The 22,294-nt window shown below is 43.1% G+C and overlaps 1 protein-coding gene and 2 non-coding genes across 17 annotated transcripts in view; 2 read left to right on the forward strand and 1 right to left on the reverse strand.

The window, feature by feature from the left end:
* LOC123990700 (receptor-type tyrosine-protein phosphatase kappa-like) overlaps positions 1-22,294 on the reverse strand; it is a 171,056-nt gene that overhangs the window by 28,326 nt on the left and 120,436 nt on the right. For all 15 annotated transcript variants that reach the window (XM_046291455.1, XM_046291459.1, XM_046291458.1 and 12 more), the window contains 6 exons: positions 21,956-22,258; positions 18,477-18,586; positions 11,886-12,087; positions 10,741-10,846; positions 8,805-9,078; positions 8,560-8,596 (listed from right to left, as the gene is read on the reverse strand). In XM_046291455.1, coding sequence (XP_046147411.1) covers positions 8,560-8,596; positions 8,805-9,078; positions 10,741-10,846; positions 11,886-12,087; positions 18,477-18,586; positions 21,956-22,258 — 1,032 coding nt within the window. The remainder of the gene's footprint in view (positions 1-8,559; positions 8,597-8,804; positions 9,079-10,740; positions 10,847-11,885; positions 12,088-18,476; positions 18,587-21,955; positions 22,259-22,294) is intronic.
* trnal-uag lies at positions 1,965-2,045 on the forward strand. The gene has a single exon. It is a non-coding gene; the product is annotated as a tRNA-Leu (tRNA).
* On the forward strand, positions 4,354-4,435 carry trnal-aag. The gene has a single exon. It is a non-coding gene; the product is annotated as a tRNA-Leu (tRNA).

The raw sequence follows: 22,294 nt of genomic DNA on the forward strand, positions 1-22,294 counted from the left end.
AATCCTTGATTGGAAAAAGGAAAGTTGTGATGGTCTGTGCGAGACCAAGCAGTCCATTTTAACAGTGGGTACTGTGGCCGAGCTGTCCAGAGAACTGGATTTAAGGACCCAGTCTTTCGGTTCAAAGTCCACCGCTGCAACTTTTCTCAACAGAAAACTGTAATATAATTTCAAACAAGGCCATGAGAACACCGGACAAATAAAGGAGATACAGCCCTTTACTCTAATTCCCACGTCTGTTATTGCCAATTATCTGCCGTGTTTTTCTAATTCAATCTGCTTCAGATGGATAAAATCAGAAACTAATTCTAAGTTTATACGATGGAAGAAAGAGCAACATCAGATAAATTAAGATTTTTAAAGAATCAAAAAAAAAGATGAAGATCTATGAAGAGCAACATGAGAGACATAAAGATTTGAAGAAGAAAATGAAAAGAAGACTAAAACACAAGGGGGAGGCAGACGCCTAGGTAACTGGATGATAGCAAGGTGAATAGTTGCCAGAGCTGGGTAGTGAACTTTCTAGCGGTCTAAGGCGCTAGTTTAGGCTCCAGTCTCTAAGGAGGCGTGGGTTCAAATCCCACCACTGCCATCTTTATTGAGTTTGTTTGTGCAAGCTATCACATGTTCTGCTTTATTTCAGGGTTTTTACTTTCATGTCACCCATGCAAGGGAGAAAAAAGCAATGTTCTGTGTCACGGATGGGGTTCCAACTCAATAGTGTAGTCCATCGCCTTAACCAACCAGCCACCAAGTCCTGTGCCCCCGCGGTGATCAGTTGCACCTCCTACCGGTGGTTGTTCACATCAAATCCTTGATTGGAAAAAAGGAAAGTTGTGATGGTCTGTGCGGCGTAAAGGGAATCAGCCTTTACCCTAATTCCGCGTCTGTTTGCAATTATCTGCCGTGTTTTTCTAATTCAATCTGCTTCAGACATAAAGCAGAAACTAACTAATTCTAAGTTTATACGATGGAAGAAAACTACATCAGATAAATTAAGATTTTAAAAGAGGGTCAAAAAAGATGAAGGGCCTTCAGAGCATAGCGTGGAGATACATAAAGATTTTAAAGAAGAAAATGAAAAAGACTAAAATACAAGGAAGTGTAGACGCTCTAGGTAACTGACGAGAAAGTGTGAATAGTTTGCCAGAGCTGGGTAGTGTGGCCGAGTGGTCTAAGGCGCTGGATTTAGGCTCAGTCTCTAAGGAGCGTGGGTTCAAATCCACCACTGCCATCTTTATTGAGTTTGTTTGCGCAAGCTATCCACATATTCTATCTTTATTTAAGAGTTTTACTTTCATGTAATATGCAAGGAGTAAAGAAGCAATGTTGTGTGTCACGGATAGGTTCCAACTCAATAGTGTAGTCCATCGCCTTAACCAACCAGCCACAAGTCTATACCACCGCGTTGTCATTTGCCTCTACCGGTGGTTTGTTCACGTCAAAATCACGGATTGGAAAAATGAAAGTTGCTATGATGGTCTGTGCGACACGACCAAGCAGTCCATTTTAACAGTGGGTACTGTGGCCGAGCTGTCCAGAGAACTGGATTTAGGACAGTCTTTCGGTTCAAAGTCCACCGCTGCAACTTTTTCTCAACAGACACCTGTAATATAATTTCAAACAAGGCCACCAAGAACACCGGACAAATAAATGGAATCCAGCCTTTACCCTAATTCCCGTCTGTAATGCAATTATCTGGAAGAAAGAACGTGTTTCTAATTCAATCTGCTTCAGACATAAAATCAAAATGAAAAGAAGACTAATTCTAAGTTTATAACTGATGGAATAAAGTGCAACATCAGATAAATTAAGATTTTTAAAAGAGAATCAAAAAAGATGAAGGACACAAGAGCAACATGAGATACATAAAGATTTTAAAGAAAATGAAAAAGAAGACTAAAATACAAGGGAGTGCAGGCGCTCTAGGTAACTGATGAGAAAGTGTGAAAATTTGATAGCTGGGTAGTGTGGCCGAGCGGTCTAAGGCGCTGGATTTAGGCTCCAGTCTCTAAGGAGCGTGGGTTCAAATCCCACCACTGCCATCTTTATTGAGTTTGTTTGCGCAAGCTATCACATGTTCTGCTTCATTTCAAGGTTTTTAATTTCATGTCGCACATGCAAGGAAAAGAAGCAATGTTGTGTCACGGATGGGGTTCCAACTCAATTGTAGTCCATGCCTTAACACCAGCCACCAAGTCCTGTGCCCCCACGGTGTCAGTTGCACCTCCTACGGTGGTTGTTCACATCAAATCTTGATTGGAAAAAGGAAAGTTGTGATGGTCTGTGCGACGACCAAGCAGTCCATTTTAACAGTGGGTACTGTGGCGAGCTGTCAGAAAACTGGATTTAAGGAGGTCTTCAGTTCTAAAGTCCAACGCTGCAACTTTTTCTCAACAGAAAACTGAATGTAATTTCAAAAAGGCCACCAAGGACACCCCGGACAAATAAAGGGAATCCAGCCTTTTACCTAATTCCCCGTCTGTTATTGCAATTATCTGCCGTGTTTTTCTAATTCAATTTGCTTCAGACATAAAATCAGAAACTAATTCTAAGTATATACGATGGAAGAAAGAGAAACATCAGATAAATTAAGATTTTTAAAAGAGAATCAAAAAGATCAAGGGCCTTAAGAGCAACATGAGATACATAAAGATTTTAAAGAAGAAAAATGAAAAAAGACTAAAATACAAAGGTGGAGACGCTCTAGGTAACTGACGAGAAAGTGTGAATAGTTTGCCGGAGCTGGGTAGTGTGGCCGAGCTGTCTAAGGCGCTGGATTTAGGCTCTCGTCTCTAAGGAGGCGTGGGTTCAAATCCCACCACTGCCATCTTTAGTGAGTTTGTTTTGCGCAAGCTATCATATTCTGCTTCATTTCAAGATTTTTACTTTCATTTCGCCCATGCAAGGAGAAAGAAGCAATGTTGTGTGTCACGGATGGGGTTCCAACTCAATAGTGTAGTCCATTGCCTTAACCAACCAGCCACCAAATCCTGTGCCCCCGCGGTGTCAGTTGCACCTCCTACCGGTGGTTGTTCACGTCAAATCCTTGATTGGAAAAAAGGAAACTTGTGATGGTCTGTGTGATGACCAAGCAGTCCATTTTAACAGTGGGTACTGTGGCCGAGCTGTCCAGAGAAGTGGATTTAAGGACCCAGTCTTTCGGAGGTGTGGGTGCAAAGTCCACCGCTGCAAGTTTTCTCAACAGAAAACTGTAATGTAATTTCAAACAAGGCCACCAGGACACCGGACAAATAAAGGAATCCAGCCTTTACCTAAATCCCGTCTGTTATTGCAATTATCTGCCGTGTTTTTCATTAATCTGCTTCAGACATAAAAGCAGAAACTAATTCTAAGTTTATACGATGGAAGAAACAGCAACATCAGATAAATTAAGATTTTTAAAAGAGAATCAAAAAGATGAAGGACGCAAGAGCAACATGAGATACATAAAGATTTAAAGAAAGAAAATGAAAAAGAAGACTAAAATACAAGGAAGTGCAGACGCTCTAGGTAACTGAGCGAAGTGCAAATAAATTGCCAGAGCTGGGTAGTGTGGCTGAGCGGTCTAAGGCGCTGGATTAAGGCTCAGTCTCTAAGGAGCGTGGGTTCAAAAAATCCACCACTGCCATCTTTATTGAGCATGTTTGCACAAGCTATCACATGTTCTGCTTTATTTCAGGTTTTACTTTCATGTCGCCCATGCAATGCAAAATAAGCAATGTTGTGTGTCATGGATGTGGTTTCCAACTCAATAGTAGTCCAATCGCCTTAACCAACCAGCCGCAAGTAATGTGCTCAGCGGTGGCAGTTACACTACCTGCTACCGGTGGTTGTTCACGTCCAAATCCTTGATTGGATAAAAGGAAAGTTGTGATGGTCTGTCACGAGAAGACCAAGCAGGCCATTTTAACAGTGGGTACTGGGGCCGAGCTGTCCAGAGAACTGGATTTAAGGACCCAGTCTTCGGTTCAAAGTCCACCGCTGCAACTTTTTCTCAACAGACACCTGTAATATAATTTCAAACAAGGCCACCAAGAACACGGACAAATAAAGGAATCCAGCCTTTACCTAATTCCCACGTCTGTTATTGCAATTATCTGCCGTGTTTTCTAATTCAATCTGCTTCAGACATAAAATCAGAAACTAATTCTAAGTTTATACGATGGAAGAAAGAGCAACATCAGATAAATTAAGATTTTTAAAAGAGAATCAAAAAAAGATGAAGGACACAAGAGCAACATGAGAAACATAAAGATTTTAAAGAAGAAAATGAAAAAGAAGACTAAAATACAAGGAAGTGCAGACGCTCTAGGTAACTGACGAGAAAGTGTGAATGGTTAGACAGAACTGGGTAGTGTGGCCGAGCGGTCTAAGGCGCTGGATTAAGGCTCCAGTCTCTAAGGAGGCGTGGGTTCAAATCCCACCACTGCCATCTTTATTGAGTTTGTTTGCGCAAGCTATCACATGTTCTGCTTTATTTCAGGGTTTTTACTTTCATGTCGCCCATGCAAGGGAGAAAAGAAGCAATGTTGTGTGTCACGGATGGGGTTCCAACTCAATAGTGTAGTCCATTGCCTTAACCAACCAGCCACCAAGTCCTGTGCCCCTGCGGTGGCAGTTGCACATCCTGCCGGTGGTTGTTCACATCAAATCTGATTGGAAAAAGGAAACTTGTGATGGTCTGTGCGACGACCAAGCAGTCCATTTTAACAGTGGGGTACTGTGGCGAGCTGTCCAGAGAACTGGATTTAGGACCCAGTCACGGTTCAGTCCCTACATGCAACTTTTTCTCAACATAAAACTGTAATGGAATTTCAAACAAGGCCACCAAGGACACCGGACAAATAAAGGAATCCAGCCTTTACCCTAAATCCCGTCTGTTATTGCAAGTTATCTCCGTGTTTTCTAATTCAATCTGCTTCAGACATAAAAGCAGAAACTAATTCTAAGTTCATACGATGGAAGAAAGAGCAACATACGATAAATTACGATTTTTAAAAAGAGAATTAAAAAAGATGAAGGACGCAAGAGCAACATGAGATACATAAAGATCTTAAAGAAGAAAATGAAAAAGAGGACTAAAATACAAGGAAGTGCAGACGCTCTAGGTAACTGACGAGAAAGTGTGAATAGCTTACCTGAGCTGGGTAGTGTGGCCGAGCGGTCTAAGGCGCTGGATTAAGGCTCAAGTCTCTAAGGAGGCGTGGGTTCATCCACCACTGCCATCTTTATTGAGCTTGTTTTGTAAGCGATCACATGTCTGCTTTATTTCAGGGTTTTTACTTTCATGTCACCCATGCAAGGGAGAAAAGAAGCAATGTTGTGTGTCACGGATGTGGTTCCAACTCAATAGTGTAGTCCATCGCCTTAACCAACCAGCCACCAAGTCCTGTGCCCCTGCGGTGGCAGTTGCACCTACGACCGTTGGTTGTTCATGTCAAATCCTTGATTTGAAAAAAGGAAAGTTGTGATGGTCTGTGTGACGACCATGCAGTCCATTTTAACAGTGCGTACTGTGGCCGAGCTGTCCAGAGAACCCGATTTAAGGACCCAGTCTTTCGGTTCAAAGTCCGCCGCTGTAACTTTTTCTCAACAGAAAACTGTAATGGAATTTCAAACAAGGCCACCAAGAACACCGGACAAATAAAGGAATCCAATTATATGTGGGCAGATTTCTAAGTTTGGCCTTTCAAAAAATCTTAACTGATTATTAAGCAGAAACACTAAATGCATAAATATGAGTCTAATTGATAAGCATAGAAATAAAGCTAAATTCATATATTTAGTGGTAGTACACCCTTCGGGGTGACATCATCATTCCATCTACAGTTGAAGTCGGAGGTTTACATACACGTTAGCCAAATACATTTAAACTCAGTTTTTTTTTTACAATTCCTGACATTTAATCCTAGTAAAAATTCCCTGTCTTCGGTCACTTTATTTTAAGAATGTGAAATGTCAGAATAATATTAGAGAGAATTTATTATTTCAGCTTTTATTTCGTTCATCACATTCCCAGTGGGTCAGACGTTTACATACTTTCAATTGGTATTTGGTAGCATTGCATCTAAATAGTTGAACTTGGGTCAAACATTTCAGGTAGCCTTCCACAAGATTCCCACAATAAGTTGGGTGAATTTTGGCCCATTCCTCCTGACAGAGCTGGTGTAACTGAGTCAGGTTTGTAGTCCTCCTTGCTCACACACACTTTTACAGTTTTGCCCACAAATTTTCTAGGTGTGAGGTCAGGGCTTTGTGATGGCCACTCCAACACCTGGACTTTGTTGTCCTTAAGCCACAACTTTGGAAGAATGCTTGGGGTCAATGTCCAGCTTTAACTTCCTGACTGATGTCTTGAGATGTTGCTTCAATATATCCACATCATTTCCCCTCCTCATCCTGCCATCTATTATGTGAAGTGCACCAGTCCCTCCTGCAGCAAAGCACCCTCACAACATGATGCTACTACCCCCGTGCTTCACGGTTGGGGTGGTGTTCTTCGGCTTGCAAGCCTCCTACCTTTTTCCTCCAAACATAACGATGGTCATTATGGCCAAACAGTTCTATTTTTTGTTTCATCAGACCAGAGGACATTTCTCCAAAAGTACGATCTTTGTCCCCATGTACAGTTGCAAACCGGAGTCTGGCTTTTTATGGCGGTTTTGGAGCAGTGGCTTCTTCCTTGCTGAGCGGCTTTTCAGGTTATGTCGATATAGGACTCGTTTTACTGTGGATATAGATACTTTTGAACCTGTTACCTCCAGCATCTTCACAAGGTCCTTTGCTGTTGTTCTGGAATTGATTTGCACTTTTCTCCCCAAAGTACGTTCATCTCTATGAGACAGAATGCGTCTCCTTCCTGAGCGGTATGACGGCTGAATGGTCCCATGGTGTTTATACTTGAGTACTATTGTTTGCACAGATGAACGTGGTACCTTCAGGCATTTGGAAATTGCTCCCAAGGATGAATCAGACTTGTGGAGGTCAACAACAAAAAATTCTGAGGTCTTGGCTAATTTTTTTTGGATTTCCCATGATGTCAAGCAAAGAGGTACTGAGTTTGAAGGTAGACCTTGAAATGCATCCACAGCTTTTAAAGCCATGACATCATTTTATGGAATTTTCCAAGCTGTTTCAAGGCACAGTCAACTTAGTGTATGTAAACTTCTGACCCACTAGAATTGTGATAGTGAATTATTAGTGAAATAATCTGTCTGTAAACAATTGTTGGAAAAATGACTTAGGACATCCACTTTGTGCATATGACACAACGGACTTGACAAAACTATAGTTTGTTAACAAGACATTTGTGGAGTGGCCGAAAAACAAGTTTTAATGACTCCAACCAAAGTGCATGTAAACTTCCGACTTCAACTGTATCTGTGATGCCATATGGTGGATGGAAGCATGTCATTCCTAGCAAGCATAGCCTAGCATAGCATTTTTTGAAACCTGATGCAGCTAAGCTAATTTCTTCAGGCATAGTGTTATTGATGCATGATTATAGAGTTAATACATGGTTAATACAAGTTATATCTGGCATAATAGCATTAGCAGCCACCTTAGGCTGACATCCGAGATCATGAAATGTTTTGCCATTAGCAATATCTGCATATAGCTCTCCACTGAAAAACAGTAGGGTTTTGCTTGTTTCATACCTCCTAGTTTTCATACCTTCTAGTAGAGATAAAGTTGTTGCTGGAGTAGGGTGGAACTGTCCTGATGCCTTGATGGGACTATTGTACTATTTAGCCTGGCCAACTAACTTTTGAATGAGATACTGAAGCTGAACTGGCCATTGAATTAATTGTAGTAAGACATGGCCATAAGCACTTGAAATACTTGGCCAGTTACTCCAATGCACTTCGGAAAATGCATGTTCAGCATAAATGTTGTCCATAATCTATAATGCAGGTAATTTCAATAGTGCAAAGCCAGAGGACAGAGTCCATAAATTGCCAACCCATTTCCCTTCGATTTACGCCACAGATGAGCTGGCACTGTAGGAATTGTATCAATTTAATGACCACTCCCTCTTAATCACTAAAAACCAACAGCATGGCTTTATGAAAAAAACTCTCTCTCTCTCTCTCTCTCTCTCTCTCTCTCTCTCTCTCTCTCTCTCTCTCTCTCTCTCTCTCTCTCTCTCTCTCTCTCTCTCTCTCTCTCTCTCTCTCTCTCTCTCTCTCTCTCTCTCTCTCTCTCTCTCTCTCTCTCTCTCAAATCAGAAGGATTGGCCCTGCTAGCCCCCTGTTCTCACAGACACAAGCTGTTCACCAGAGCAAGGTGCTTTACAAGCGCACATACCACAAATAAATAAGCTTTCCTTAATTCCGCCTCAATCCAGATTCTCGCTGCACGACAATTCTCTTGGAAGATAAAGTGACACACGCATTATCACGTAACAGTTCTTTATCTGAGCAAGAGAGTGGGCATTTATTGGCTACTGGGAAAAGTGATTAAATAACTGGATAACTGTAATGTACAGTTAATGAAATGATACTGGGCAAGAATAACTTCTTTTGTTGTATAAATAAACAAAAAGAAAACTCTTACCTTTTGTAGCAAGTCTCAGACATTGTGTTTTTGATTCCTGTGGAACAAAATAAAATAAAATAATACAAATCAGTTCAACATGAGAAACAGGAACAAACTAGATAAAAGGAAAACTAATGAACAGCAGTAGGTTATCAAAGGGGGGTGGGAAAACAATGCACCTCAATGCACAATTCAGTTTTAAGACATATTTAAAACCCCAAAACCTTAGAGGGTCCTATTGGCCGAGAGTAGTGTATATTCACCTTCTCCACACTGCTGACGGCCTGGAAGTAGATATTATAGTTCTTCCTGGGGGTGAGTGGAGGGTTCCAGAAGCCATGGTACGTCTTGTTGTCGCCCACCGTGAACGGAGAGGGTTCGGGAAGGTTCCCTGGTGGCAGTTCTGCCGCAAAGTAATAAGACGAGCCACCACTGGAAGCACTGTGGAAGGGGACTGGGACCTGGTAGCAGTCCACGGAGCTGGCCTCCCTGCGTGTGCGATGTGGGTTCAGCTCCTCCACCACGATCTGATAAGCGCTGAGGAGGGACAACACATCACAGGCAATCAGTCCCCACAAAACAACACAAGCAAACAAAGCCAGCTAGCCAAACAAAAGGCAGGCTAATCTTAAAGCAATCTCTCACTTCACGGAGCACAGAGAGGGCATGCCAAATGAGCTTAACACTTGGAATGAGCCCTGGCTTGGCAACGTCGTACGCTACAGGCCTTGCAATTTCTACCAGAGCCCCTTTATCTGCACATGGCCTTTAACTAATAACAATCCATTCTCTCAGACTGGGAGGCTGTAGAGAAATCCCCCTGAATGGGAGTTGATGAACCTCCAGTGAGAGTAACAGGTCAGGTCTATCATTTGTATTTCAGAGTCACACTGCTGTGCTTCATCTCTCCCCCTGAGGGTCTTTGTTAATGTGGCGAGACACGCAAAAACCACAGTGCCAGGGCAACTTATTAACACAGTGCAGGGCAAGGAGAAGCCCCTTCACACACTCATGGAGCTGTAAACATGGCAGACCTACCTTCCTTCCGCATCCACAGCTCAGAGCCACCTCCTAGACTTCACTACCCTTAGTTCCGCTCAGAGAGCGCGACCCCTCCTCCCACCCTTGGTAATGACTGCCCAGGGGCGTATCTCTGTCCCCCTGACCGCCCTTCCCTCACCATTATCGCCCAAGTGCCCTGACAGCCATCTCCACATCCCTGACCTTCCATAGCTCCTATTTTAGCTCAAAGCACCGCAGATCTAAAATACAAGTGACACTCCATAATGCTGGTCGCAGATGGACACAAAATTCTCTTCCACCAAAATAGGGTGAGTGCTCGGGCTCTTTCCTCTACCCTGTACTGCTTGTCAATGACAAAATGTTACAAATTACCTGGACAAATGGCCTGAGGCTCGCCATAACTCAATCTTTCATACACACCTTAACAAACCCTCTCTAAATTACCGCTACACAGACCTGCTGCGTGATTAGCCAATCGGCTTCCATCAGAGCTTGGCCAGTTTTACGGAGCAAATTAAACGATCCCTTTGATAACACACATCTTTGTTTCGTTGATGCACCGAAGTCTTTATGATATTTGTAGCATTATACTGTACACAAAATCTGTATTCCAGAAAAAAAAACACCCAAAGACATTTGCTCAAAATTAGAAGTGGGTGTGACATATTAGCTACAACTGCCACATATACTGATTGAGTGCTTGTGAGAAAGAAATGCAGTCAGGTGGTTTTGTTATCGGGGCTGTTGTTCTTTCCCTTTCAATACACAGCCCCTCCAATTTCACAATCAAAGAACAGGCCTGGTTGCATAATAGGTGATTTACTGAATCTGAGCACAAAGAGTTCTATCCAAATCCTCTTTATGACAAGTACCTTCAACTCCATCCCTGCCGATTGTGATAGGGGAGAGGAAATGAAAAGGCACAGGCCAACAATGGCCAAATCAAATGGAGATGGGCAGGGCCATGGACCTGAATATGTCAATTCCCTGCAGAGTCTCTGTAGACATTACCCAGTACTGCTCTCTCTATTTGTGGGATGTGCTACAGGGAGCGACAGGGAGGGACTCAACACAAACGTCCTGACAGAGATGTCCTGGTAAACAGATGGATGACCTTCATTAAAATGACTAGACGGAACTCTTGGACAAAAAAAAGCCAGGCATTAGTTCTCTCACCTGATAGGGGCACCTTTGGCCTGAGCGGGCTTCAGTAGGACGGTGATGGTGGTGGCCGTTTCATTCAGAAACGCCTCGGACCCATCATACTCTTCCAGTGTTGGGGCTATGGGGAAAAAGCACACCAGACAGACAAGAATTTAGTGCAAAATCACAGGAGGAGGAAAATTGTCGGCAATGGGGTGTAATATGTTGAAGTCTTGAGAAAGGCATGCTCTATCAGGACCCATTATGTTTAATTTTGAACTTGGCTGAACTTTAATATAGCACTGCAAAGTAAAAAATATAAAAATATATTTCCTGCTTGGAACATGTTTTCTAAAACACTTCTGGGAATTGCAACCTGACAAATTGACAATAGCAGTTTTGCCAAAACGCAGGAACTGCGTGATTACATCTACATTACGTACATTACATATCTTTGAAGTAGGCGCTTAGCGCAAAAAGCACCAGGCTCCTCTTATTTAAAGAAAGGTTACTGGCCTCATTTTCCATTAAGGAAGCTTTTAGCTTCCATTCACCTGGTTAATTTGATTGATGTGGTTTGCATTATCATCTAATGAGGTCCTCGGCTGTCATTTCAACAGATTCCAAATACATCCCGGTCTAGGACATGTTGATTGCTGCCAAGATTAGAATTGGGAAAAATGTGTGCTTCAGAAAATTACTCCAACAGGTACAGAGCATCCAGATATTCCATTACGGAACGGAGTCTGACACGATCAAAATGACTGAGAGATATCTCAGTGCTGTGCTTAGTATCATGGTAGAAATTGCTCAGAAAACCGATAAGCGAACCAACGTATAACCCAAACAATTTTTTTGTTACCCCATTCTGGTTCATTTGCTTCCTAGATGCTATTTGAACCTGCAGCGCTACCAGACCCTTTTTACCAAAACAACAACAGGCAGGAATGTCATAAGACAACAACTACATTATGCATCAATTTAATTTGACTTGATTAATAAACTATATTTGCTCTGGTAGCACTATTAATAGTCTAGCAGCTGTAACACTACAGCCATTATACTGCATACATACTCTACCATACCAAGGAGGATTCTCTTGGCCAGTTTTCCCTTCTAAAATAGATCTTCTGACCTCAATGGGACTTCCTGGATAAATAAATGTTAAATAAATGTACCTGAGATGTTGGTGGTGACGTTGAGTGTGGTCGGGGGGCCGAAGCCCTTGATGGTGCTGGCTCGTATGATGAACTGGTAGGTGGTACCAGGGTGCAGCTGGTTGAAGACGTGGTGAGAAGTGTTCCAGGGCAGAGAAACGACCAGAGGGGGGCGCATTATTGGCACCGAGGGGTCAAAGGACCGAATACCACTGTAGGCGATCTGTTAGGGGAGGGAGAGGAGAGGGACATACAATATTTACCTAATGAGCTGTCGAAAAGTGTTCATGCGAATGGTTACAGACTTTCTGTAACATTATGCCGTGGTACAAACTTTATCTGTGTTTAAGTAGGTGGAATGCACATACGTAGCAAAGTACAACAAATGAGAGTGTTTTTGAGTGATTTTTCTACATTGTGTATTGACTTGAGGTAGGGCTGGGCGATATGTGCAAAATATCATGGTATTTTAACAAAATTGGACGGTATTTGGCAATATTTTTAGTTTTTGAATAATAAAAGTTGTACATTTGCTTTATGAGTAGTGAGTGATCCCAGGGTGCTTTATGAGTAGTGAGTGATCCCAGGGTGCTTTATGAGTAGTGAGTGATCCCAGGGTGCTTTATGAGTAGTGAGTGATCCCAGGGTGGCAACACATACATTCTAAGTGATTTCAATGAGTCTTTCTCCATTCTGATTCTTTTATACTGTTCAATTCAACTTCCACCAAAACCAATTTCAGCACTTTTATCATTCCTGCATTTGGTTTTAAATATACGTAAGCATCAAAAGTAAAAGTAATTGATAAAATGTATAAATCATTTTTTAAATCATTAAGGAAACCAGATGGCACCATTTTATTTTTTATTTACGGACAACACACTCCAACACTCAGACATCACTTATAAACCAAGCATTTGTGTTTAGTGAGTCCTCCAGATCAGAGGAAGTAGATGACCAGGGATGTCCTCTTGACAAGTGCGTGAATTGGACCATTTTCCTGTCCTGCTAAGCATTCAAAATGTAACGAGTACTTTTAGGTTTCAGGGAAAATGTGTAGAGTAAATAGTATAGTATTTTCATTAGGAATGTAGTGAAGTAAAGTACAGATAACAAAAAAAAGACTTAAGTAGTACGTTAAAGTATTTTTACTTAATTACTTTACACCACTGCTCAATTGAGATAATTTCCACACTGCCACGTAGGGCTGTATGATATGGGCAAACAATCTAGGACTTATTTTTAACCAAATGTTGCAATTGCGATTTGACTTGCAAATTAGAGCAAAACTGTTGGAAAAAATGTAAATAGAATGACTATTCTTATTATATAGTTAGAATATAATAGTGGGCACTTTGAATACAGAGTTGTTTGAGATGACAACAAATTAAAATGCAAGGAGTTATTGTGACAGGGTAGGAACTAAAGTTTTGATAAGTGTTTCCTAGAGGACACTATAAGCGTTGGCTACAATGCATGTATTCTCTTAGATACTTCATGTAGATAAAGAGGAATATGCAAAGCAAGAATATGTTGATTTAAAAGACACAGTTGCACAAACAACATGCTGATTTAGGTTTACACCACCACCGGTATTATCAGGCTGTATTAGCTAGCTACGTTTGCTCTTATCAGTACATTTATTAGCTAGGTTGCAAGCTATTAGCATTAGCATCTCACAAGATTTAGGGAAACTTGCTAAGAAAAGGCAAACTAGCTGTTTGCTGATTTAAGAAACACAAACTAATTGTGTCATTATAGAACGCTAGTGGATTTATATAAAGAAGCAAAGTGAAAACAGCATCATTGTCATCAACATTGTTGCATGTGCTGCATTGACCAAGCAGACTGAAAACAAGTGTCTCGTGGTTGAGGGACATCAAATGCACTCCTTGAGTGACAGGGGGCCTGGCTAGGTCTGTGGAAAGTGGCAAGGAGAGAAAGAGTGGAGAGAGATGACTCAAGTAGCGAAGTAAACTATAAAAATTGACATTACACATGGCGTATCACATTTAACAAACCAAACATTCAAATACCGGTATAGAAGGTAAAGTAAAAACCCAAACTGGTCCCTGCATCAATACCGGTATATCATAAAATGCAGTATGCCGCCCAGCCATAACTTATGGATATGGAATGCATATGTTAACACTTGTAAGCCTGAACTAAAATGTGTGATAATATAGTTGAGTATGTGACTTCCCATGGCATTATGTTGTATGTGTGTCATGTTAAATGTCTCTCTATCCACCGGATGTGTACCAAACTCAGTGGCAGCAATAAATCCTCTCTTTAAAAAGCCAAACCTTGACCCAGAAAATATTTAAAAAACTATCGGCAGCAACACACTGCCTTCCTGAAGACAAACAATGCATACGAAATGCTTCAGTCTGCTTTTAGACCCCGTCATAGCACTGAGACGGCACTTGTCAAGGTGGGAAATGACCTTTTAATGGTGTCAAACTGAGGCTTTGCATCTGTTCTCGTGCTCCTGGACCATAGTGCTGCTTTTGATAACATCGATCACCACATTCTTTTGGAGAGATTGAAAACCCAAATTGGTCTACACGGACAAGTGCTGGCCTTGCTAGATCGTATCTGTCGGAAAGATATCAGTTTGTCTCTGTGAATGGTTTGTCCTCTGACAAATCAACTGTAAATTTCAGTGTTCCTCGAGGTTCCGTTTTAGGACCACTATTCTTTTCACTATATATTTTACATCTTGGGGATGTAATTCGAAAACATAATGCTAACTTTCACTGCTAAGCGGATGACACACAGCTGTACATTTCAATGAAACATGGTGAAGCCCCAAAATTGCCCTCGCTAGTAACTTGTGTTTCAGACAACAGGAAGTGGATGGCTGCAAACGTTCTACTTTTAAACTCGGACAAAACAGAGATGCTTGTTCTAGGTCCCAAGAAACAAAGAGATCTTCTGTTGAATCTGACAATTCATCTTGATGGTTGTACAGTCGTTTCAAATAAAACTGTGAAGGACCTCGGCGTTACTCTGGACCCTGATCTCTCTTTTGACGAACATACAGTATCAAGACTGTTTCAAGGATAGCTTTCTTCCATCTATGTAACGTTGCAAAAATCAGACATTTTCTGTCCAAAAATGATGCAGAAAAATGTATCCATGCTTTTGTCACTTTTGTCACTAGGTTAGACTACTGCAATTCCAACCTACAAAGCATTACATGGGCTTGCTCCTACCTAATCTTTCCTGCCGTACATACCTACACGTACGCTACGATCACAAGACGCAGGCCTCCTAATTGTCCCTAGAATATCTAAGCAAACAGCTGGAGGCAGGGCTTTCTCCTATAGAGCTCCATTTTTTATGGAAAGGTCTGCCTACCCATGTGAGAGACGCAGACTCGGTCTCAACCTTTAAGTCTTTACTGAAGATTCAGCTCTTGGGTAGGTCCTATGATTGAGTGTAGTCTGGCCCAGGAGTGTGAAGGTGAACGGAAAGTCTCTGGAGCAATTAACTGCCCTTGCTGTCTCTGCCTGACCGGTTCCCTTCTCTGACTCTAACCCTATTACAGGGGCTGAGTCACTGGCTTACTGGTGCTCTTCCATGCCGTCCCTAGGAGGGGTGCGTCACTTGAGTGGGTTGAGTCACTGACGTGATCTTCCTGTCTGGGTTGGCACCCCGTCTGGGTTGTACCATATGCAGAGATCTTTGTGGGCTATACTCTGCCTTGTCTCAGGATGGTAAGTTGGTGGTTGAAGATATCCCTCTAGTGGTGTGGGGGCTGTGCTTTGGCAAAGTGGGTGTGGTTATATCCTGCCTGTTTGGCCCTGTCTGGGGGTATCATAGGATGGGGCCACAGTGTCTCCAGACCCCTACCTGTCTCAGCCTCCAGTATTAATGCTGCAGTAGTTTATGTGTCGGTGGGCTAGGATCAGTCTGTTATATCTGTAGTACTTCTTGTGTCTTTTCTGGTGTCCTGTGTGAATTTAAGTATGCTCTCTCTCTTTCTCTCTCTCTCTTTCTTTCTCCCTCTCGGAGGACCTGAACCCTAGGACCATGCCTCAGGACTACCTGGCATGATAACTCCTTGCTGTCCCCAGTCCACCTGGCCGTGTTGCTGCTGCAGTTTCAACTGTTCTGCCTGTGGCTATGGAACACTGACCTGTTCACCGGACGTGCTACCTGTCCCAGACTTGCTGTTTTCAACTCTCTAGTGACAGCAAGAGCGGTAGAGATACTCTTAATGATCGGCTATGAAAAGCCAACTGACATTTACTCCTGAGGTGTTGACTTTCTGCACCCTTGACAACTACTGTGATTATTATTATTTAACCATGCTGGTAATTTACGAACATTTGAACATCTTGGCCATGTTCTGTTAAAAATTTCCACCCGGCACAGCCAGAAGAGGACTGGCCAGCCCTCATAGCCTGGTTCCTCTCTAGGTTTCTTCCTAGGTTTTGGCCTTTCTAGGGAGTTTTTCCTAGCCACCGTGCTTCTACACCTGCATTGCTTGCTGTTTGGGGTTTTAGGCTGGGCTTCTGTACAGCACTTTGAGATATCAGCTGATTGAAGATGTACATCAAATCAAATTGTATTTGTCACGTGCCGAAAACAACAGGTGTAGAACTTACAGTGAAATGCTTACTTACAAGCCCTGAACCAACAATGCAGGTCAAGAAATAAGGTTAAGAAAATATTTACTAAATAAACTAAAGTAAAAAATAAAATAACAAAAAATAAAAGATGCTTTATACAGGGGTTACCGAGTCAATGTGCGAGGGTACTGGTTAGTCAATGTAATTTGTGCATGCAGGTGACTATGCATAGATAATAAACAGTTGGCAGCAGCAATGTAAAAACAGGGGGGGGGTCAATATAAATAGTCCAGGTGGCCATTTGATTAATTGCGCAGCAGTCATATGGCTTGGGGGTAGAAGCTGTTAAGGGGCGTCTTGGACCTAGATTTGGTGCTCCGGTACCGATTGCCGTGCGGTAGGAGAGAGAACAGTCTATGACTTGGGTGACTGGAGTCTTGGACAATCTTTGGGGCCTCCCTCTGACACCACCTAGTATATACAGTAGCCGTCAAAAGTTTGGACACATTCAAGGTTGCCAAGAGTGTGCAACGCTGTCATCAAAGCAAAGGGTGGCTACTTTGAAGAATCTCAAATATAAAATATATTTAGATTTGTTTAACACTTTTTTGGTTACTACATAATTCCATGTGTTATTTCATAGTTTTGATGTCTTTTGTACTTTTGACTGGTACTGTAGGTCCTGGATGGTAGGAAGCTTGGCCCCAGGGATGTACTGGTCCGTACGCAATACCCTATGTAGCTCCTTACAGTCGGAGGATGAGCAGTTGCCATACCGGGCAGTTATGCATCCGGTCAGGATGCTCTCGATGGTGCAGCTGAATAACTTTTTGAAGATCTGGGGACCCATGCCAAATCTTTTCAGTCTCCTGAGGGGGAAAATGTTTTGTCGTGCCCTCTTTACAATTGTCTTGGTGTGTTTGGACCATGATAGTTTGTTGGTGAAGAAACTCTCCACCCGCTCTAATTACAGCCTGTCGATGTGAATGTGGGTGAACGTAGTCCACGATCATCTCATTTGTCTTGCACACGTTGAGGGACAAGTTGTTGTCCTGGCCCCACACTGACAGGTTTCTGATCTCCCTATAGGCCGTCTCATCATTGTCGGTGATCAGTCCTACTGTTGTGTCATCAGAAAACTTAATGATGGTGTTGGAGTCGCGCTTGGCCATGCAATTGTGGGTGAACAGGGGGTACAGAAGGGGACTAAGCACACACCGCTTAGGGGCCCCCGTGTTGAAAATCAGCGTGGCAAGTGTTGTTGTTGCCTGCCCTTACCACCCCGGGGCAGCCCGTCAGGAAGTCCAGGATCCAGTTGCAGAGAGAGGTGTTTAGTCCCAGGGTCCTTAGTTTAGTAATGAGCTTTGTGGGCACTATAATCCACATTCCCTTGGATTATGTGGGTCAGTGTTCTCATATTCCTAAAGCTGGATAACACTTGAGAATTAAAAAATGTTTCTTCAGATTCACCCCACTGCACACAAGCTATGAATCATTGTGGGTTATTAACTTTAAAAATACAATGAATTCAATGATCAGTACACCTTCATACTGTAACTAAGAAGTACTGAAAATAGTATTTTACAACAGTAGCATACAATGAGTTCCCTTTAAAACCCACACTCCCCTTTTAGAGTTACAGTATTTCCACCATAGTCCTATATGAAAAAGGACCAGGACGTTTTTCACTCATCTGTGCTGGTTTCCAGAGGGATAGTAAAAATAAAAAAAACCTGTGAAATATGGTTTAGATATACAAACCCCATGTGGATCCTAGACAGGCTTGTCTACCATCCAACCCCCCCACCCCTCTCCTCCCTCTCCCTTCCCCCACCTCTTGTCTCCCTCCCCCCACCCCTGCCAACCCTCCCCTTCTAATCTCCCTCTCCCCTCCCCTAACCCCACTTCCTCCTCCCATCCCTCCCCCAACTCTCCCCTTCTCCCTCGCTCCCTCACCTCTCTCCCTCCACCTCTCCCTTCCCCCACCTCTCCCCTCACCCCACCGATCCCCCTGGCCATAGTCCTTCATTACCTCATACTGAGTTATGATCCCATTGGGCTCCAGTGGTTCCTTCCAGTAAAGGAAGATCCGATCCTCAAACGGTGTGGCTTTCATGGACTGGCTTGGAACGGGGCCAGGCACTGCATTAGGACAGAAGACAGGAGGAGTAGGTCCTAATGCAATCAAAGGAAGGCCACAGTACTGTAATGAATACTATTCTCAAAGAGAGAGACACTGCTGAGCCTGTACGCCTGTATGCCTGTAACGAGACCACTGACTGTTTTTACTTACAGCAAAGCAGCATGTTGAAAATGGCATAATAATGTAGAGCGCTGCGCGTGCGTTGAATGGGAGGCACTCGAATCCTCAGTGGTTTTTATTGAATTTGGACAATGAATTTACATGAGATTAGATAATCAAGGTGCAATATCCTTTCAAGAGCATCCTTTCTCTCTGTCATCTGCATGTTTTATGATCAAATTAGTCTCCTATAATTTGGAGGCTCTGTCCCTTTCACCAATAAAGCAAAACCATCAGCCTGAGAAACCACAGCATGCCAGACCTCTCTGACAAGAATTGTGATCAGTGAAAAATCTAGGTAATTGAGTCTAGAATTTCATATACACTGTATACAGTGTATTAGGAAAGTATTCAGACCCCTTGACTTTTTCCATATGTAGTTATGTTACAGCCTTATTCTAAAATGTATTGAATTGTTTATTTCCCTCATCATTCTACTCACAATAATCCTTACTAAGAAAGCGAAAACAGGTTTTTAGAACATTTGGCAAATGTACATACATTTGTACACACACACACACACACACACACACACACACACACACACACACACACACACACACACACACACACACACACACACACACACACACACACACACACACACACACACACACACACACACACACACACACACACACACACACACACACACACACACACACACACACACACACACACACACCTTATTTATATAAGTATTCAGAGCCTTTGCTATGAGAGACTCGAAATTGAGCTCAGGTGCATCCTGTTTCCATTTATCCTCCTTGAGATGTTTCTACAACTTCATTGGAGTCCAGCTGTGGTAAATTAAATTGATTGGAAATGATTTGAAAAGGCACAAACGGTCCCACAGTTGACAGTGCATGTCAGAGCAAAAACCAAGCCATGAGGTCCAAGGAATTGTCCGTAGAGCTCTGAGACAGGATTGGGTCGAGGCACATGTCTGGGGAAGGGTACCAAAACGTCTGCAGCATTGAAGGTCTCCAAGAACACAGTGGACGCCATCATTCTTAAATGGAAGAAGTTTGGAACCACCAAGACTCTTCCAAGAGCTGGCCGCGCGGCCAAACTGAGCAATCGGGGGAGAAGAACCCGATGGTCGTTCTGATAGAGCTCCAGAGTTCCTCTGTGGGGATGGGAGAACCTACCAGAAGGACAGCCATCTCTGCACCACTCCACCAATCAAGCCTTTATGGTAGAGTGGCCAGACGGAAGCCACTCCTCAGTAAGAGGCACATGACAGCCTGCTTGCAGTTTTCCAAAAGGCACCTAAAGGACTCTGACCATGAGAAACAAAATTCTCTGGTCTGATGAAACCAAGATTGAACTCTTTGGCCTGAATGCCAAGCGTCACATCTGAAGGAAACCTGGTACCATCCCTACAGTGGAGCATGGTGGTGGCAGCATCATACTGTGGGGATGTTTTTCAGCAGCAGGGACTGGGAGACTAGTCAGGATTGAGGGAAAGATGAACGGAGTAAAGAAAGAGATCCATGATGAAAACCTGCTCTACAGCGCTCACGACCTCAGACTGGGGTGAAGGTTCACCTTCCAACAGGACAACGACACTAAGCACACAGCCAAAACAACGCACAATTGGCTTCGGGACAAGTCTCTGAATGACCTTGAGTGGCCCAGCCAGAGCCCGGACTTGAACCCAATCGAACATCTTTGGAGAGACCTGAAAATAGCTGTGCAGAGAAGCTCCCCATCCACCATGACCGAGCTTGAGAGGATCTGCAGAGAAGAATGGGAGAAACTCCCCAAACACAGGTGTGCCAAGCTTGTATCGCCATACCCAAAGACTGTAATCGCTGCCAAAGGTGCTTCAACAAAGTACTGAATAAAGGGTCTGAATACTTATGTAAATGTCATATTTCATTTGTTTTATTTATTGATACATTTGCTAACATTTCTAAAAAACTGTTTTTGCTTTGTCACTATGGGGTACTGTGTGTAGATTGATGAGTGAAAAAAACAATTTAATCCATTTTAACCCTGCAAAACAACACATTTCCCTGCACCTATCCGTGTTTTTTTACTGACTGACAGCCTCCTCACTGCTGATGAAACCTGGCAGTCCCATGGGCCTCTACAGCTGCCACGAGACTGTTCTGCCATGGGGCTGCCTGCCTGCCTGGGCTGTGTTCTAGTCAAGCTGGGTTGGGGACGTCCAAAGCCCTCTCCTTCACAGCATACAGACAGAGAGCAGAAGCGTTACCAGGTCACATGACTGAGTGCTTGTCAGGCCTGTCTGTCTGAAGAGACGAGCAAGGCTCGGGGTGCCGGGGACGCTTGTCTGCGGTCTGCGGATCAGTCTTAGAAGAACTGTTTACGTGAACCTCTCTTCTCCTCTACTCGCCCCGCAGTCAGACAAACATCTATTTTTCAAATCTATTGGATGGATGTCACTGAGACGTCTTTTTCCACAACGAAAAATCTAGCATTCCTTTTTCCTGTCTGATGCTGCTGAAAATGGGGTTGGTTTGACATGGGAATAAAGAGTGATTTTTCTGAGAGAACACAATGAGAGAATACAATGAAAAGTCATACAAACCAATCTTAACAAAACAAACGGTAGAAAGGGGCAGTAACATGTACAGCATGAGCTGAATATCACCCAAACATAAGCTCTAGCTACATACAGAATCTGGCATGAAAGAAATCAAATAAATTCTGGTGGAACCCCGACAGAGGGCTCAGTCATTTCACTAGCATTATCTCCTGGGTTTGTGAGAATGTGAGGTGAGATTTAAACAGGTCCTCATCAAGGGACAACATGTCTGCCGGAGTCACAGGATACAGATGGTCACCTGGCTGTATTATTATAATGCTGAAGCGTTTAATGTGAGTTACAAATTCCAAGCTGCGACCAGTGCTGTTATTTCAGCCCTTGGTTAGCCTCTCCAGCTAGCATCTATTCAGAGAGCAGCAGGGAGAAAACGTGCTCTGCTTTGAAATGGCTAACTCAGCCCAGCTGTAGGAATCACAGGGGGCAGCAATAAGTATGTGTCAGTCAACTGGTTACAAACAGAGCGAGACACATCCATCTTTTCTAAATAAAGGAGTATTATAAATACGTTTAAAAAAGAAAAGTATTCACACCCATTGACTTATTCCACATTTGGTTGCGTTACAGCCTGAATTCAAAATTAATTTAATGGATTTTCCTCATCCATCTACACACAATACCCCAGTACACATACCATCTTCATCTGTCTGGATGATGGTCTCATCGCTCTCCTTGCGTCCTTCGGGGTTGGTGAGGATCATCTTGAGGCTGACATTGGTGTTGGGGGGTAGGTTGCCCACCACGTGGCGTGGGGCCTTGGGGTCCATGTCCAGGCAGTCTGCCTTGGTCTGGTTGTTGGCGTTGTAGTAACGGTAGCAGATGGTGACGTTGAAGGTGTGGCAGCGGGTGATATTGTAGCCCAGAGACTCCCAGTCCACAGCGATGAATCTGGCCTGGGTCTCTGCAATCTTCAGTCTCTTCGGGGTCCGCATTGGTTCTGAAGGAGAGAAAGAAACACATGGTTAAAAATGTG

This window comes from Oncorhynchus gorbuscha, linkage group LG12, assembly GCF_021184085.1.
Source record: "Oncorhynchus gorbuscha isolate QuinsamMale2020 ecotype Even-year linkage group LG12, OgorEven_v1.0, whole genome shotgun sequence".
Classification (NCBI taxonomy): domain Eukaryota; kingdom Metazoa; phylum Chordata; class Actinopteri; order Salmoniformes; family Salmonidae; genus Oncorhynchus; species Oncorhynchus gorbuscha.